General features: G+C 33.7%; 1 protein-coding gene across 4 annotated transcripts; it reads right to left on the minus strand.

Moving 5' to 3' along the window:
* Positions 1-1964: 1964 nt before the first annotated feature.
* LOC133838996 (J domain-containing protein DDB_G0295729) lies at positions 1965-19425 on the minus strand. 4 transcript variants are annotated; one of them, XM_062270298.1, is made up of 10 exons: positions 18615-19425; positions 7314-7376; positions 7118-7256; positions 6924-7038; positions 5249-5656; positions 4667-4873; positions 3241-3360; positions 2651-3177; positions 2479-2590; positions 1966-2414 (listed from the first exon to the last, which is right to left on the minus strand). In XM_062270298.1, exons 1-10 carry the CDS (start codon positions 18688-18690, stop codon positions 2247-2249), a joined length of 1935 nt encoding a protein of 644 aa, XP_062126282.1. In that variant the 5' UTR covers positions 18691-19425; the 3' UTR covers positions 1966-2246. The 4 variants fall into 4 exon arrangements, with proteins under 4 accessions (XP_062126267.1, XP_062126282.1, XP_062126292.1 ...); XM_062270308.1 differs by having other exon boundaries at positions 1967-2414; positions 5393-5656; positions 18615-19424; XM_062270283.1 differs by having other exon boundaries at positions 1965-2414; positions 4667-5656.
* Between the last annotated feature and the right edge of the window lie 771 nt (positions 19426-20196).

Here is a 20196-nt window from a genome sequence, read left to right on the forward strand (position 1 = left end):
ACACTACAGCATTGGAAAGCAATTTTAAAATTTGTGTCAAACTCATTGAAAATATAACTTAAAATCAAAATAATCTATAAATCCTATTGAAAAAGGAAATAAAGTCGATTACAAATAACCCCCTTAAAAATATAAAATAATTGGTACAAACTATATAGAAAAGTCATAATAAAACACCAATACAAAATCAAAAACAAATAAGACATTAAAAAAGTTATAAAATATCATAATAAAACACCAATGTAAAATAGAAACAAATAAAATAATAATAATAATAAAAAAGATTTAAGCCCACAAAAATAAAGCTTTAAGCTTTCTTAAAATAATCAACAACATGCCATACAAATGAAGTTAAATAAAAAAATACTATAATAATCATAAACATATATTATGCATGCGTAATAGAAAAACTGAAACTGTTCGAAATTTATAAATATTGCACAAAAAATGTTAAAAAATAAATCAAATAAATATAAACACAAAATAATATCATCTTCATATCAAATACAAATTAAGTTCCCTGAAATTTGTGTTCTATTTTATTTGATAACCAGACTTGAAATATTTTTTGTTGATAAACAAATAACAGAATAATATATCTATTGAATTTTTGTATCCAATCGAAAAAATTCTTCATAAAAATATAAACGTATTTATTTTTTTGCTGCTTTCATTGTTTTCTCGTCCTTTTAATTGCCCATCCCGAAAATCAAAACCAAAACCCACACAAGCATAAACCAAAACCAAAACAGAAACCAAACGAATGACAACCAGTTAAGCAAAAAGGACTACACCAAGGACCTTTTTCTCTCTGGCAAATTGAGGTAGTAGGTTGTATAGTAGTAACTATAGATCATACTATACAGCATGCTAGCTTTCTTTGCTTGACTATAAGCCACAAAGACAACCAAATTTCCCCCTCCAACAAATTAAAACACACACACATACACACAATAGTTTCCATACAAGTTTCCCAGCCATACAATGTGTGTGTGTGTGTGTGAGAAAGTGCTTAAAACAAAATATATAACTTATGTTTATGAAATATTAGATCTGTCTTTGATCTATGGATATTTGCTCCACATATATTGGTATTAGTGACATGTGCAAATGTTTGTATGGCTGATTCCCTGAGACCCTAACTTGTGACTTTTAATACCAGTTTCACAAGTTTTGATCTCCGGTATTGGACGCAGACTTGCTGATGTTAGCAAAAAAACAAAAAGAAAACAAAATAAAAAAACGAAGAACACGGGATTAAAGACTGGATAAAGAAGAATACCAACAACAACTTGGAAATTGGTAAAGTTTTAATGTTTTTAATTAGTACTTTCCCAGAAAGAAAGAATTGATTCAATTCCTGAGCGAAATTCTGAATAATGTCTGTATTGTAAGTATGTAATTAGTATCGAGAACTTAACAACTTTCTCTAAATATATTTAAAAATGTTTTTTTACTTATTTGCAGAGTGAAATGATGGATGCGTCATTTACTATATTCGGAAATTTCGCATTCTTTTTGAGAGATCCCATTTCTTTTCATGAATAAGCTTCTAAATGCAATACACATTTTCCTTATTAAACGATTATAAATAATATAATCACAAAAATTCACAAATACAAACGGAATTAACAACTTTTTCTGAAGTGTAACAGTTATAAATATAATATAATGAAACATTGTCTTCCGATGCTATAAATATTAAACTTTATTGTAATTTACAAAAAAAGTTGTGAACATTTATTAAAAATATTTCCATTTGCAATTTATGTAATAACTCAAAATAAATGTAATTTAATTATGTAAACAATTTATAAACTGTTTTATTTAATTGATATCTATGTCAAGGAGAAGAAAACTCTATAAATTTCAAATGCTAACATTTTATAGGTCTATCTGATTGTATGTTTATTCAATTGATAGATTTTTCATTGAATTGAATTGAATGTTCCAGTTAATAAATAAAAGCAGGCACATTTGACTTATTGACAAAATATTTATTGTAAACCCAAAGCTGAGCTGTCTGTGGATCCGAGCATACACAACATTAATATTATTACAATACAAATATAGCTAAAAAGTCTAAGCTATCATAACTAAGTACTACAAATTGGAGATGGTAAAGAGATGAGCAACAATTTCATTGTCATTTTGATGCAAGTTTCGATTAAATGTTGAGAGCGCATATCAACAAAACGTATTGTATATAAAATGTGGTTAGTTGAGTAGTTGATATCTAGTATAATCTATGATAGATAATGATGTGCTGCTGCTTCTGTTGCTGCTGCTGATGTTGATGATTCATTGATGCGTGCACTTGTTGTCCTTGGATTTCTTTTTACGATCTTCACTTGAATTCGATCGGCGTGTACCCTGAATTGGCATGTAAGGCGGCGTGGGGCTGGCGCTTTGATCTATAAACACATGATAGAATTAATAACTAGAGTTACACTCTGCAGTTTTGCATCGTTTAAATACATATATACCAAAGTTGCCGCCAGACTTTGAGTACTTCATATGGGGCGAGACATCGTGACCGCTGGACAAAGTGCTGTCATGTGAGCCCGCCTCCGAGCCAAAGTGTTCCGAACTGCAATAGAACAAAAGAGAATTTTAGAAACGAAAATAGATGAGTTAATAATAAATTTACCGCGTCATCGAATTGTGCTGCTGTTGTTGTTGTTGCTGTTGTTGAACTGTTTCCGCAGCCATGTGCAGTGAGATGGGTCGCTGGCCTTGGATGCCTAGACGACAGCTGTCCACAGGCAACGTGTAGATGTCATCATCGCCACGATTGAGACTATGTGCTGCAGCAGCTGCCTGTCGCTGTTGACGCTGCATCGAGCCTTGACTCGAGCTGCTGTCACGTGTCAGACTGCCATTGGTGAGCAGTCCGTTTGGTTGGCGCTGTTGCTCCTGCGCTTGGCGACTGCTGTTGAGCACATCAATGGGATTCGAATAGGCCTCCACATCAATGTCGAGCTGCGCTTGTGACGTCGACGATGACGCCGACATACAGTCCTGGGGCAGCGACAACAGCGGACCACAATGCGAGGCAAGTCCATTGGTGCCACACAGCAAGCTGCTGCTGCTGCTGTTGCCGCCGTTGGCTGCTTCCTTCTGTTGTGATTTGCGCAGACGCGCCTTCTCCTTGGCCCGCTTCACTTTGGCTTTCTCCTAGATAAACAAATTCTCTTTATTAGTATTCGAGTTTTGTATGTTATTTAATTTTGAACCTACGCGCTCTTGCAGCATCTTGGCCAGCTCTTTGTCCTGCGCCTCGATGGCCAGCATTCGATCGCGCTGCTCCTGTCGCATATTGTCCTTGCTCTCTATAGCTTGTAGACGACGAGCCAGTATCTGTGAAGTTAGATAATGAAATTAAAAATGATTATGATAATGGTTAAAGAAATGAGTTTGTCTTAGCTGTATTTTTTAGTATTTAAAGATTAGTTTTTATGCTTGTACTTAAATTTCTATAAATATAATCATTATTGTTATTCTCATTATATTCATTAACTAAAATTGTAAGAAATATTGATAAGAATTAAATAAATTGGCTTACTTTTGCAAATTAATTTAGTATTTAAGTACATAAACCTATCTCAAATCTCATTTTATAGGAGAAGTATACATGAAACTTCTCCCTTATTATTATATTTCTTTAAATGAATTTCTTTGACATAGAATTCGAATATTATTATTTGATATTATTCTTATAAATTCAATTTTTCTATTTAATAAACAGTTTTTAAGTCGGACTTTATGCATATTTTATATAAAGTTGTACAATAATAACAACAGATTTTATGATTCTGGAAAACTTTGAAGCGAACCGATAAAAATTGTATAAGTTATTGTTATGCTTAGCACTCTATGTGTATATTTTGAATGTAGTACTTATCAATATACCAAGTATAGGCATCGGTATATTTTTATATTTTTTACGGTATATAAATTCGGTATATTTCAAGAATAATTCCTCATTGTACTTTCATACGTTTTTTTGTCTTCTCAATATTATGTTAATTTAAATTAGTTTCTTAGCATAAAACTTTAAGATTGTTATTGTTATGTAAATTTGTTTGAATAGATCATTCTTAGTAAATTAATTTAGTATTTAAGAATTGTATAAGATATTGTTAAGTTTAGTACTCTATGGTATATTTTGAATGTAGTTCTTATCAATATACCAAATATTGCCATCGGTATATTTAAGTATTTTACAATATAAAAATTCGGTATATTTTAAGAATAATTCCGCACTGTTCTTTTATACTCTAACCTTTCATAAGTGTCTTTGTCTTCTCAATATTATTTTAATTTAAATTAGTTTCTTATCATAAAAGTTTAATATTGTAATTGTTATGTAAATTTAGTTGTTTCTAAGTAAATTAGTTTAGTATTTAAGAATTAATTTCAATCCCTTCATTTGTTTGTTTTTTTTTTAGGTGTTTTTTCTTTTCAATATTATGATTGTTATTGTTAGAAATAAGTGAGCAATAAGTTTAGTAGAGTTAGTTTTTATATATGTACATTTACATTATAAAAATACATTATCTTACAAATTAACCAGACTTATAAATTATCTTATAATGAAATATAAATTATCTTACATGAATTATACAAAAGTATTATAAATAAATAAGAGACTTTGCAAACCAACCTCATCCTTTTGCTCCTGCTTGAGCTTCTTGCTCATCTCCAGCGCCTCCTCGGCGGGCACTCCGATGTCCCGCAGGCTGCCGTACTCGCAGAGATCCACGTAGAGCTCAATGTCGTCGGCATGTTGTTGCATGTGCCGCTCGACAGCTTTGGCATTTGGGAGGGCAAAGTTGCCCACCATTTGATCGTACTTTTCCGGGGAGAGTTTCTGAAATTTGTGTTCGGTTCGAAGTAAGTTCTCATTGGAAGCGGAACGTTCGATGATTGCTGCATCTGCTGCTGCCGCCGATGTTGCTGACATGTTGCGTATGCTGTCAGCAACATCGGCATAATCCACCAGCTCATCGATGGAGTCGATGTCGGGCGAATGCGAAAGCGAATGCGATTGCGACTGATTGATAGCATTAGGTGTGTTGTTGTTGTGCTGGGATGTAGTTGTGTTGTTATTGCTGCTGTTGCTGTTGATGCGACGTGCGGATTGATGTGACTGTGGTGCATGAGCGTGATGGAAGCGTGACTGTTGTTGTAGCTGTTGTTGTTGCTGCTGCTGATGTGGCGCGTGCTCGACAGCAGCATCACTCACCAACAGCTGATTATTGTGTTGTTGTTGTTGTGTTTGTAACTGTGCGTGTGCTTGTTGTTGTGCTTGTCTACTTGGTGTTGCTGCTGCTGCTGCTGCGGCTGCTGTTGGCATTTCTAGTATATTTGGTATGAGCGATAGTCCTACATAGTTGTCTGTTTGTGAAAAGTGTTGCTGCTGCAGCTGCAATGGTTGCTGCTGCTGCTGTTGTTGCTGACTGAGATATCTAGCCTGCTGTGAGGTGCTGGGCTCAAGGCTGCCATTGGTCAATAGCTGATGTTGTTGTTGCTGCTGCTGCTGCAACTGTTGCTGTTGCTGTTGATGTATACTTGCTTTGGCTGGCCGTGGCGGTGGACGACTTTTATCGCGTGTTGCTGGCGGCGGCACGGGCGGCAGATTCACATAGATCTCCTGCAGATAACAAACAGTTGTTGATTGCAATTAATTGAACGAATGATTACTTTAATGAATACTACACAGCGCAACCAATTAAACTGATTTTGTGCCGCTTTAATTCGCATAGATAATGAGAAGACTTTCAGATCGCATTTGCCATTTGATTTACATATTATTTTTGTTTTTATCATCAATATTCACTTGATTTCTAAATAATTACATGCCTAATAATTTTAAAGTATAGTAAGTAGTTTGAAAATTTAATAGAAATTATTGTATTTAAATAAATTAATCATTAACTTAGGAAAAATGTAAATTACTTCAAAACTTTCTATGCAAACCTTTAAAGTGAAAATCCATCATAATATTTTATTTTTCTAGCTTTACTTAGGCTACGAGATCTCACTATTTTTTGTTAGGCTTCTGTTTTTATTCATAAATAACATTTTTTGGTTGTTTCGTAAAGTTTGAAATATTGTTCTGATAACATAATGTTAAGGGTATGTTCAAATTATGAATTTGTTAAAAAATTTGTTTTAAAAAACAACACAAAAGTTAACACAATGACAACTTATTTTAGGGAATCTGAAAATATTCTGTTAACTGTCATCATGGTAATGTTAGGTTAACTTTTGTTAAGTCAATTTTAAATTTATGTTAACAAAATGTTAGAGTTATAAAAAATAAAACTAAAGTTAATAGAATGGCAACTAATTTTAGGGAAACTGAATATATTTTGTTAACAGCACATTTACATTTGGTTAATGATATGTTAACTTTTATTAAACCAATGTTAAACTTTTGTTACCGAACTTTTTTTTAAAGAATCTGAATATATTCTGTTAATAGTCTGTTTACATTATGATAATGTTATGTTAACTTTTGTACAACTAATGTTAAAATTATGAAAAAAAAAAAATGACACAGTCACAACTTATTTTAAGCAATCTGAATATATTCTGTTAACAGTCAGATTACATTTCGTTAGTGTTAAGTTAAATCTTGTTAAATGAATGTTACATTTATGTGACTGTTAACTTAACAGAATATGAAGTTACTATCATGCTTCAGTTATGTAATTGGTTAGATATTTCCTATAGTCTTGTGATCAGGATCAACTACTAAGGGAATAAGAAAATTAGAGATTAAATTATCTGCCTTTAGTTTCTCATTACTACAAGAATTATTGCCAAATCGTTTTGACTTCTAAGATATGAAAATTTGATTCAAAAGCAATCACATCGATTGCAATCGCAATATGCGATAATAGTTTGTTATTCACCTGCATTTTCTGTGCTATAAGTTCGCTCTGCTGCAGCTCCTTCTGCTGCTGTTCCTGGAGATCACGCTCCAGCTTGTCAGCGATTTCTTTGGCAACGCGTTTATCGTGCTCCTCCCTGATGTGAAGAGATAGAGATATGACAAGAGAGTTATGAGTTGAGCAAATTGAAGTAAAGTCATAAAAGGTAGATTTACTGTTCAGTGAGGCGTCTTCGATAGGCTTCCACCTGGCGCTGGGCCTGCTCCGTTTCCTTAATTTGCTCATGCAGAGCCGTGGGGAAATCTTCGCGGACCACGGCATTCCGATAGCGATTGCCCTTATAAAAGTCGTTAACTGCAATCGAGAGTAATCAGTATAACGAAAAAATGCAATCGCTTGTTGGAAACTTACTCTCCTGGGACTGCAACTTGTAGGCCAGAGCGCCGTCCTCACGCACGAGCCATTCCTTGCAAACTGCAATGAGAAAAGCGTAGAGAAATGAGATGAAGAATTGACTCAGCAAGAGAGAGAGTGAGGGGAGAGATGTGCTTAAGTTATTAAGGTTGCCTCTAATCACCTTTTGATGGGCAATAAACTGTCAGCTCTGGCCGAACTTGATTACATTTCATAAAGATACTTAACAGCCACAACACGCAGCCTATCAAATTACAAGCCGAATCTAATGAAGCCCCACACACACTTATGTTAAGGATTGGAAACTCGATGAGTCACGTTCCAGTCTCCATCTCCATCTCCGTCTCCGTCTCAGTTCCAGTCTCCCTGTTTGCTCTCAAATATTGGGGGCACTTCGAACAAAGAAATTCCACAGAAGATGCACATGTTTCGTTGTGTTTCACGGAAATGCATTTGATGTGGCAATAAAACAAGAGCGAAGAAGTGGAGCAGGGGAAGAGAACTGAGGGCGGACAGCGGATGTCAGCTTTTTGATCGATTTGCCGGGCAGCGAGATCTTTGTTTGTTGATAAGGCGAAAGCGTGGTATAAAAATGTACTTTTAATTGTGTGACCGCAAGTTGTGTCTGTGTAAAGAAGAATTTTCGTTTTGCTGTTGATTGTCAGCTTATAAAGAGGGGCGCAACTTGAAAACTTGGAGCTCTGTTTATGCCTCGCTGTCATTTATCATTAGTCGGAGAGCAGTTGGTAATTGGTTGCCTGCCTTAGGGGGCAGCAACTAAAGACTTGCTCACAAAAATGGAAGGTGCCAGACGAAAGTGGCCGCAAAACATCTCAAGTGCGACTTCCACATCTGTTGGAAGACAATCAAAGTGATTCTCACTTATTGAGCTGTTTATTGAGCCACAAACTTGCCAACCTCTTCTCAAGAAGCCAGCAGCGAAATTTACTTTTCATTCTTTTGTTTGTATTTATTACAATCATTTCCAGTGCTTCCTCTAATTGCTTTTTTACGATTTGATATGCGATATGTGTGCAGAAAAAGTTAAGTGAAGTATTCCCTCTTCTATAATAATATTGAACATTAAGTGTTATCAACTTTCGCATTAAATTACAACTGGAAATATTTGCGAATACGATAAGCAGCAAAATCATTTCCGCATTTCTCTTTTTCAATAGTTTTTATATTTTTATTTATTTGAGAAAGTGCTGAAGTTTTTTCTTCTATAGTAATTCAATATTATTTTTGCTGCAAAATATGGTATATAGCACATATTTTCTCTCAAGCAAAACCTGTTAAGTTAATCTTAAATCTTTTTAAGTTTCAGGTTTGTCCAAGCATTCTTAGTCATCAGGTAGACATTGGCTCTTTCAACTTTTCCAATTATCACATTTGTTCTCATTTCATTTCTTTATTTTATCTTATCGTACTTTTCCAACAATTTCTTCATTTAACTGACCGTACATGTATCTCTAAGATAGCGAATTTCTACTTAAAAACGAATTCATAAAACACATAAAGTTTTCATCAATAAAAAGATTTTAAACGCAAACTGATTTTTATAGATCTTTCTTGTCGTTTATGGCGCAATCAACTATTTTCTTTATTTCTACACTTAACTTTGAGTTCACTTTAAATAAACATTTCTAAGATCGAAATCATTGACCTTTATTTCTTTCATATTGTCGTTAAAAAGCATTCAATGCTTTCCCACTTAAGAATCGCCTTCGATTTTACAGTTTTTGTGGTGATCAATTTTTTTAAGACAATTGAAGTGAATAAAGTCTAAGATTATTATTATGACAAGTCACTTTTTCTATATTTAATAGTTATTTTTGTAACTAATAATAACCTTAATTTAATGTTGATCTATAAATCATTTTGCTACTTTAAAAGTAATTTTTATACTTTTAAAGTTATTCATTTGAGAATTTTTTTCATTATAAAACCACACATCCTTTGTTAGTTCATAATATAATTTCTTTTTAACATAAATGATGAATTTTAAGAACCTTAATTTACTTACTTTAAAAGTAATATTCTTTCTTTAAAGGTTCTCCATTTGAGGATATTTTTTATTACTAAACCACACGTCCCTCGTAAGTCGATAATATAATTGAGTGTTAGAGTATTCATTGAGTGTATTCACACTCGTAAGTTACTGCACTCATTAGTTGAACAGTTTTCAAAGAGAGGGAGAAAGAGGGAGTCGTAGTCAATCATAAGTGCGTTATCTATGCGACACTTGAAGACAATCGCTTTAATTTAAAGGTTCTTTGACTTGGCAGCAATTAGCTGAACTCTGACCGTAGATGTGGGAAAACTGGTTTCCCTATTTGCTGCATGTTGCAATTAGAGCAACTTTTGCCTCTAGTTGAATTATGTGGCATGAACTCTCTTGCTCTTCTCTTCCCCGTTCTAATCTTCGACTGTTGCTTAATTAACTGCAATTTGCGGAACTGAAAGTGCAACTCGTTGTTTGCTGCTCGAGGGGGACACGAGTGAGAGAGCGAGGAAAGAAAGCAAGACTTGCAAACATAATCAATTTAGCTGTTTGCTTTTCCATTTGATTTCTGACTGACCAAAGCAACAACCTAAGTAGATTAAGTACACAAAGTATCTGAATGTCTGTCTCTCTGTCTCTCTGTCCGTCTGTGTGTATTTTGTGCCCCTGCATATGATTCCAACCAATTTTGTAGCTGCTGCTCTGCATAAACAACAGCCAATGTATCGTTTTTTTATTCTCTCGTTTCTGTTTTTTTTTTCGTGCTTTATTTGTGCCCGTTCGACGTGATTGCTCCGGTTGAACCTCTCGTCTTACACATCACTGCATTTTTTTTGCGCTGACTTCGACAACTCGTATGTACTCTTCGTATGTACATATTCCCAGCTATATATGCTGCCTTCCCCCCACCCTCCGATCACGCTTCTACCGTTGTGGCATATGTTTATTGTGCTTTCAGCATACATATTACTTACTAAGTCTCTTCTGTCTTCTCTGTTGTTCTTTCGTCTGCGCGCTTGGCTTTTGCTTTTTTGCTTAATAGTGCTACGCATACCCTGTAAGCCGTTGATTACAAAGGGTATGCTCATTTCGAGGGGCGGAAATCCGCTGAGCTTAAGCGCAACAAAAGGCAACATTTATTTTGATAATGTGATTGATTCTAAAGGCAGTGTTCATGGATAACGATAATAGCAAATCTAAAGGAAGTATGTGTGTTTATTGATGCTAGATTTTTGATTTAATAAACAGGGTAAGTTAAGCAAAAAATCTCCAGTATCAAATTTTAAGGTTATTCTAATAAAAATATTTAATGGTAATGCAACAGACAATGATAATAATAATATATCGAGCATAATAATAGTATTTTATTGAATTCCATTTGCTCCAGCTTTTTTTTTAATAATGTTATACACATTCTAATAATAATGCTAATGTATATTTTAGGTGTAAACCTAATGACAACAATAAGGATAATTATACGCAGAATGACATTCTTTTTTATTGGCTTTAAAGAGAAGTTTCTGAGTTCAGGTGAGTAAAAGGATCCCTATTATTAATCTAAAATGTAGAACTTAAGCTAATAACAATTTTAATAATAATGAAAATGGTAATGCGTAGCCTAACGGTAAGCCTTTTATTGAAATGATTGATAATGAAGAATGATAATAATACTACTCATGATTATAATTAGCAAATTTTGTTTATTTCTTTTCCTATTTTATTATATTAAATTCAGTTAAATCTTGTATTAAATACTAAATCTAATAAATAATAGTAAAATTAGTAAAATTGAACAAAAAAATTGTATTAAAAATTCTTTAGTTCTAATGATAAATAAACAGAGAATTATTATTAAATGGCACAAATAAGTCTAGAGCATTTTTCTAGTCTATCACACCCAAGAGAAACCCTTCGAACTCGTTATTATGCACAACGTATGGCGAATAAAAATGGTAAAAATGAGTTAAACTTTGTCTCGCGAGCGGTCAGCAAATGTTGACGTTAACTTACTGTACATTTTACACCCAGCCGTTAAATAATTTCTCATTATTTATTGTTACTTTATTTGCTTTTCGTTATATGCATTACTATCATATTGTATTTAAGAGTCGCAGGAAATGGGCAAGGCCGTAAAAGTGTTGCAAATAAGTCGATGCAGCTGCAAAATGACGAAAATAACGAAAATGCACTTGTCACACACGAAATTTGAAATTCTTTTGATTTCCTGTTGAACACACATACTTTGAGATACTAAGATACGCGAACTCATTGATAAGCCAAGCGAGTAGCTCACGTAAAACGAATGACAGCTGATTTATGAGTCGAAGTCGCAGTGGAGTTCTGTTTTTTATTTCAGGGAAATTGTTTTTTGTTGCTTTTTTTGTTAAATATGCGTATTTATCTTGCCCTGAAACGGGTTTCTTTTTGCGCCAAATAACAGTTGACCTCCTCTCTTTGGAAAGACAACAAAACAATTGACACACACACACTGTGTGTGGTGCAATGTGGGTCGCCAGCAGTTTATTGACTTGACCAAAAAGAGAACCTCAAGCCCAACGGGTTGGGTTAGTAAGTCAGCAACGCAATGGAGTCCGAATGCGTCATGCAGCGAGTTCAAAGGAATTCCAAAAGCTCGCTCAGCTGATCGCCAAAAAGTTGTTGGTTTACATTTTGATGGTGTTAATTGTTCGAATTCCGCAGCACAAACGAAGATTTTTGTACTTTTCAAACGGGTTTTGAATTTACTAGATTCTTTATGATATGTAATTATTATGGATTACATATTATGAACGTGTTTTGGATTTATGAATTTAATTATTTCTAATTATTTTAGTATAAATGTGACGTTTCATTCAACAAAAAAAAGTGCTGATGAAATGCATTGAACTGATTACTAACCGGTTCAAAAGCCAATTCATTGTTTGCATAATGATATAACTAAGACTGTGGCCAACAGGTTTAGCTCTTGTTCTGTTCTTTATTAAACCAGTTTATTGAAAAGAACAATGTTAATTTCATTCAGTAGCTTGTGGGAAGTGTGAGAAACATTTTAGATACGTTTCGAAATGTTGCTAAATTAATTTTAAGGCACATTTTAAATAATTTCTTATTTAACACACAGCAATTTAATAAAGATGCTTTTATAAAATATGAAAAATCATTTATTTTTAATATTTACTATAATTAATTCTTATTTCATTAAAGAGAATGAAGATGCTTACGATAGATGTGAAAGATCATTAAATTATTATAAAATAAATATTCTTTGAATATACAATTTTGTATTTAATCTGAATTTCTTTTACAATTTACAGAAATTTTTCATTCTCTTCATTATTTATTTGAGGCTGTTTAAAACATATTCTTTGAATATAAAGTTTTGAATTGAATTTCTTTGCAAATTACAGAAATTTCTCTCTCTTTATTGAATTATAAATTATTTGAAGTTTCTTACGAGAAATGTGAAAGATCATTTAATTGTTATATAAAATATATTCTTTGAATATAAATTTTTGAATTTCCAGAAGTTCCTACTCATTTGACAAAAATTTTTCTTAAACATTTTACCCTTTAATCCAAATAACATTACTTTTTAAAATCCGTTTTTTCAGTGCAAATTTATCTGAAATTCTTTAAATGCAACTCAGCGTGGAAAACGCTTTTATTTAACCCACATACAAGAGCTGTCTTTTCTCCTGCTGTGTGTAAATTGAAGGCCACTAACTGAAGTGATTTTCCACAGCAATTTTCTCCCTTTTGTTGGTCACATTCGAGAGAGAGAGAGAGAGAGCTGTGAGCAGAGACCTCAATTAACCTTCAGAGTGCATTCAATTTCAATTACAGTTCACAGCATTTTGCAACCGCCAACACTTTGGTGGCACTTGCAAAACCTTTCTAGGGCTTCCATCAATGATTTTTCCTTCCTCCTCCGGTTTTCCCACCTGTGCTTTTTTTCCATCTCTTCCATTCTCTCGACACCCACAACAAGTTCAAATTGTGGTTTAAGCATGAATGGTTCGAAGGGGAAGTTGAAGAAGACAAAAAAACAAAAAAGGCGATCGCGTGAAGAGTTACACAAGCCGCAAAAGAAATTGGAATATGTAAAAAAAAAAGCATTTGATGCATATGATAAAGAGGAAAAGCAAAGCAATTATAAAGCAGAGCGGAAAACCAAATTGGAAAGTCGTTTTTGTTGACGACTGCTCAACGTGAAAATTTATGAGAGCCTACCAAAAAAAAAAACCGAAGGGAAAAAAATAAAACAACACAAGCAGGAAAAATGGTTGTCGACTGCATTTCATTGCGATGCATTGCAATGCATTGATTAGCTGGCTGAAAGTGGAAAAACCTGACTCAAGGTTGTTGAACATGCCACCAAAGAGAGCCAAGAGACGACGACGATGAGGAGACCCAAACAAATATGTGGCTGCAACAGCGACGCCGACGCGACGGCGACGGCAACGGCGACTGCTGCAACGTGTGGCAGGCAAGGCGAGAGTTGACTATTTGAATGTGGCAGCTGATGGATACACACACAACACAACACAACACAACAAATGCAGCCCTCGCAACACACACACACACAGAAGCAAGCATTGACCTTAGCCATGGCCATGATGATAATATAAATAATCATGTTGAAGAAGCTGCTGGGAAAATATCCAAGTTTTATGGGTTTCAAATGCTGATTAGCCAACTGATCGATCGATCGATTGACTGACTGACTAACTGATTGATTTGTTGTGTATGTGTGTGTGTTATGGCCCAGAGCAATAAGAGAATGGGCCATAATTATGCATTCGGCAGTTTTCAGTTTTCAATGCTTGACTTTTGCCCATTTCAAATTAGCGTAATTTCAGTTTTGTTCAGCTCCGAAGCGTTTACAAAACTCATTACGCGCCAGCTTTCTCCCTCTCAACTATGAATATGAATATGAATATGAGTGTGAGTGTGAGTATCAGTATGAGTACTTGGTGTACTCTTTTGCAAAACAGCAATTGTGTGTTGCAGGTTAATCAACGCTACTAACAACTGCAGCCAACTAGTTTAATTTCGAGAAAATATCTCGAAAAACACATTTTTCGTTCTCATTTGTTGTGCAAGGCAGCTTGACAAAGACCTGCTTTATTTATTTTCCCATCATTTCTCATAAAAATCTAGTTTAAGTAGTTCATAAAACTTGAAAAGAAATTGCACATATCAAAGTGATTCTTAAACCGTTTTACAATCTTGCCAACCAGTTTGTTAATTTCTAACGTTAACTACAGTTTAGTCAGCAATATTTTTGAGCTATAATTACTGCAATAATTTGAAGGCTAAAGATGCAAATCATACTCTAATTAAGCAAACAGGTTGCAAAGAGTACAGTAAGATCGAGTTTAGTTGATAAAACATAGTGCGTCTTTTTGCAGTAAGTCAATCAATTGAATGTCATTCAGATAGAGTAGAAGGACACAAATTTAGTTGAATACAATTGGGAAAACTAGTTCGGAAACACTATTATTCTATAAATATACCAGATTAATATACAGAAAAATACTAAAATGTACGAAATGCTTTTTTGGGTAGATCGATATACTATAGTATATACTACTGTATGTAGTATATCGATATACCATAAATAGCATTTAGTAATAATAGAAAGTAACACTCCAAATATACTATAAAGCACAAAATATACCAGATTGTAGGCATATTTTGTCATATAAAATGATCCCTTATACAGTTTTGATCATCTCGCAACCAAATTTTCAGATCAAGATCAAAAATTTATAAACTTCACAGAGTTATAAGTTCTAATTTATGGATAACGGCTATAAAAATAGTTTCAAAAGTATGTGAAATCATTTGGCATTAAATATTTTCATTATCATTAAATAAAATGCATTTTATCTTGCATTAAGTCATGGTCATTCTTAAATCAAGCTGTCTTCTTATCCTTGCTGGAACCTGTTTAAAATGTACTATATAATCAGCTTAGTTAAACTGCGTATTGTATTGTGAATATTCACTGAATTAAATAGATTGCAGTTCCGCCATCTTACTATCACAGCTAAACTGCTCTATAATAAATTTAAAATAAAATATACTATTTAGTTAATTTAACAAATTTAAAACATTTGAATAAAGTTTGAAATTCATTGAAAAAATCTTAAAATTTTATTTTTATTTTCTTGAATAGGTTTAAATTTAAAAAATTTAAACGTAAACGTTAGCTTTGTGAAATATTAAGATTTTATCAATTTAATTCAAACTTTATTGAAATAATTCAAAAATTAATAAAATAACATTCAATAGATATTTAATGATTAATGTGAAATTATTCATTTATTATTCAATTATTTTTGGAATTAGTTGTGAGAAGTGCTTAATATATATTTAAAAAATAACGTTCAATAGGAATTTAATAATATTTCGTTGTTTAGTTTGTTGGAAATTCCATTAAAAATGAAATTGTTTATTCATTTTTATGTTAACGAAAACTAGGCTCAAATATCTAAGGAATTCATTTACAAGTTTATGAAAGTACCTAATATATATTAAAAAATAATAATATTCTATAGACATTTAATACTTATTGCACATCGGTTTTAGTCTGCTTAAAATGTGAAATTGATAATAAAACATACATTAAGATTTATGCTAAACCTAAGCTAACATTTTTTTCCATTTACTCATAAAAGAATTTTTATATGTTGTTTATAATTTTGCCCAACTTCAAACAGTTTTGCAGACGGCATTTTTCATAACTAGTGCGCTAAATTCAAGACAATTGCGACTTTAAGTTCATTTTTGAAAAGAAACTTTTAAAATCTTTTGTATGCGAAAACAATTATGTAGGTAGTTGGTTTGCTGGCTTGGCTTTTAGGTGGCATCTCTAAGCTGCAACCAAGTGGAGACCTCTTTGTGGCACTTGCACATCCTGTCGCCGACAAGTGAATCATGCGAGGCATGCAACGAGGCAGGCAAAGGGACGGAGGAGAATGGAGGATGGAGGGCAGAGGAATGCCACAGAAACTGCATTCAGAGTGAGGCAGTTCAGTTGAGGCATCTCGTCATGCAACTGTCGACTGTTTCATTCCATTTCCTTGGCCTGGCTCCTCTCTGGCAACATTCCCCCCCACTCTCTCACTCACTCAGTCAGTCAGTCAGGCAGTTTGTCAGTCACCAGCAAGCAAGCCAGAAAAAAAAAGAGGCCAGCGGTTGAGTGCCGCAGCCTGGATGGATAGCTTCGACTGGGGACTATGTGGAGAAGTCTTTTGTCTTTAGTTCTGCGTGCTTGGGCGCAAATGAAGCGGCTGCCCGAAGGAGTCAGCTGTTGGCTATGCACGCGCATGTGTGTATCTTTAAGATACAAGATACTCGCACAATGAGTGGCAAGCTCTTTGCGCTTCTTACTTGATTTTTTCTGTTTTTTTTTTTGTTGCTTTTTCTTTTGCATGTCTACTCACATCAAATGGAAAGTGCTCGCAGCACATTTTTGCACCTCATTTTCCCTTTCAAAAGGCAACAACAACAACTCTCGAACTAAAAACTGTTTGCATTTAGTTTTTGTTTATTATATTTTTTGGTTTTTGATGTTGTGTGTTTAATTTTGTCCGTCACTGACCCGCTGCTGACTGGCAGGTCATTGTTTTTGTTTATCGTTTCATGAAAAAAACTTTCAAAAAAATAAAGTCCCAACTACAAATTGCCAGCAACCCTTTTTGCGACAGGTCGAGAAAGTTTCTCTCCGCATCTTTCGTTTGATTAGCATAACAAATATGATGACTAAAATTTGTTTTTATTTTTTTTTCGCTTTGGTCTCTCGAAAAAACAGTTTTTTGTTTGTCTTGTCGCAGACTCTCGTAACGTGAACTTTTTTAATTGATCCCCAAGACTTGAGCTTCGATGCAGTCACAGTTTCAATTTCCCCCACGGCCACATTTCATTATTGAGCTTCCCCCTCTTAATTATACTATAAATATGCTTGTGTGAAATGAAGTAACAAATTTCATGCCATTGTTTGTTGTTATGACTTCTATGGCTTGCCTAATCAAATATTTATGTAAATATTTATTATTTGTTATATAAGTTTTTCGTATGCGGCGTCTAATCAACGAGAAACGTGTCGAAGTCTAAGACCTCCAAAATGATTCATTTCTAGATATTTTTCGCTACAATTGGTAGCTTTTATATTTTATATATACGATATTCTAGATATATTTTTTATTTTATTATAGATATATTTTATTATTAAGGGATTTGTTTATGGGAATTCAGCAATAACTCAAGTGGTAATAAAATTATTAGAGATGTTTATTTATTTGAACTGATTTAAGAGTGCTTTAACTATTTCATTAATTACAATAAATATGTTTTGAACAGTTGGCAGCATAGAAAACTAAAGTTTAGTGAACAATGAACGTTCTTTCACAAAGTTATTGCGCTATGAAAATAATCTCCAGGGGTAATTTCATTATCACATTTTTTTTTTATATTTATAAGAATCAAATAAGCGACAAAATACTGTTTTTATGATCTTCAATTGTTTTGAACTGAGCGCTCTTTAAATTGTTGTTAATTATATTAAAGTATTTCTTTTCAGAATAATATATATTTTTATTAAATCAATTTTTATATTAAATTTAGCTTTGTTAACTGCATTCCAATAAATACTGTATTTCGTATAACATCAAAACAAATACCATACACAAAAATCACAAAATATTTGGTACTTTTCAAAAATTTCTCAAACATTCTGAAATATTTTAAGTTTTTTTTTTTTGAATTCTGATAAACAGAAAAGTCATCAGGGAAGAATGCGAAAGGTATTCAGACCTATAAAAGTATTGAAAATTGCTGCTGAAATATTTTATTACAATCAATGACTAAATTTGATTTATCTTCAGGTTTAACAGTGTTTAATTAAAATTCTAATAATTTACTTAAAATTCTATTTCTTTATTTATCCACTTAATAAGCTCTCTTCTAACTTCAACACATAAATTCTATCTACTAAGAAGTGGCAGCAATTAGAGCTCGAATGTGCCACTTCCTGCACACTGTAATTAATGATTCTACTAAAAAAACAAAATTTGAAACAAAAACAACTACAAAGAGCGTAACATTTTGAAATTCACCCCAACAACTATTGACAAGTCTCTTCCCCTCTCCACTCTCCCATTCTTCCATCACTTTCCATGCTCATCATACGCAACCAATTTGAAGTGATACGAAAATAATTTGTTCGCTGAGGCAAAAGAATCCAACGAGTCTTTGTTGCTGTTATTGTTGTTGTTGTTGTTGCTTACCCTCATTAACATGTCCTGATCGTGGCAGTGATTCCTTTTTGGGCACAGCGGCCGTTGTTGTTGTGAAATTATTCATTATGGTGCGAGTGAGATGGACAGATGTACGAAATGCTCTCTTCTGTCTCTTCTCTTTCTCCTGTCGTTGTTGTTTCGCTTGAACAGGTGTTTAAATTACGAGCTCAAGGACGCTATATTGTTGTTGTTGTTGTGCTTGCTGTTTTATGCTAAGCAGCGTTTCAGTTTCAGTTTTGAGTTTGATGCTGCCGCGCCTTTCTTCCAGTTGAACGAATCGCGGCTGTCCAACTTGTTGTTGTTGTTGCTGCTGCTGTTGAATGAGCGACACGGCGTCGCTTTCAATAGATAAACAATAGCAGAACTCGTAGCGAGAGTGTGAGAGAGAGAGATAGGTAGATAAAGCAAAAACCTGACTTGATTTTTTAGAAATTTTTTCACTTAATTGCGTCGCTTTAGTTGCGCTGCTCTTGAGACTGCTGCTGCTATGCAATGCGGCATCCACACGCACTTAGTTATGTTGCTTGCAACGCATTTCACTTTCACGCCACGCGATTTATTTATAAATATTCACACCAACAACACGAACTCAAAAACATAACACAAGCACAAACACAAACAACGCGCGCGTCGATGGCAGCTGCAATTTTGTATCTGCCCCAAAGCCCAAGCAAAAGTCAGAACTCGCTTCGTCCGTAACTAGCAATTGCTGCTTCTCAATTCGCAGTACCGTTGCCGTCGATGTTGCGTTGACGCGCTCGCAGCCCTGCAACAAGCGAAAGCCGCTCAAACGAATGCGGGCAAGAGGTTGCTTGGCTTGCAAAGTGACCGCAAGTAGTATTTTAAAATGCCCCAAACCAGAGCACAAAATATACCAAATATACCGATATCAATTGCAGCTAGCGATACATCGCAAGATTTCAAATGCAAAGATATTGGTTAATTCAAAACAATTAAATTATATAAATAGTTTCATATTATCATTGTTTTAACAACTTAAATTAAAATATAAATCAAATTACTTGTATTATAAATTGTTTAGATGGTATTTAGTTATGCGCGGTGAGAGATTTGAATTAACAAGTGCTGCCAATTTCATTCACAAAACGGTCACTTTGTTTCGTCCGTAGCAGTTTTGTAGATCAATATCAATGAATTAAAAAAATTTATAATTTAAAAAGCTTTGTCTTGAATAAATTGTTGCACATTCTAGTTTTGTTTTTCTACTCTTTATATGAAATGCAATGCAACTTCTTTGCAATTTGTTTTGGTTTGTTTTTCAATAAATCCAGTCAGACCTTAGCCGGGTTTCCCACCATGCTTCAAACTGTGCACAGTTGTCATCAAACAGTTTTAGCTGCACTTAACAACAAGATACAAATAGCAAATAAAACGCGTTATGATAGATAGTCTATAAGGTTATTGTTTTTATTGTTGACACATAATAACAAGTGTTTACACTTTTTAAGTATATAACTAGGAATAACAAATGCGGAACATGAAGCCAGAAATAAGCTAACAAACAGATTGATAATTTTACACTAATTAAAAGAAATGGCAAATAATAAAA

This window comes from Drosophila sulfurigaster, chromosome 2L (genome assembly GCF_023558435.1).
Source record: "Drosophila sulfurigaster albostrigata strain 15112-1811.04 chromosome 2L, ASM2355843v2, whole genome shotgun sequence".
Lineage (NCBI taxonomy): Eukaryota > Metazoa > Arthropoda > Insecta > Diptera > Drosophilidae > Drosophila > Drosophila sulfurigaster.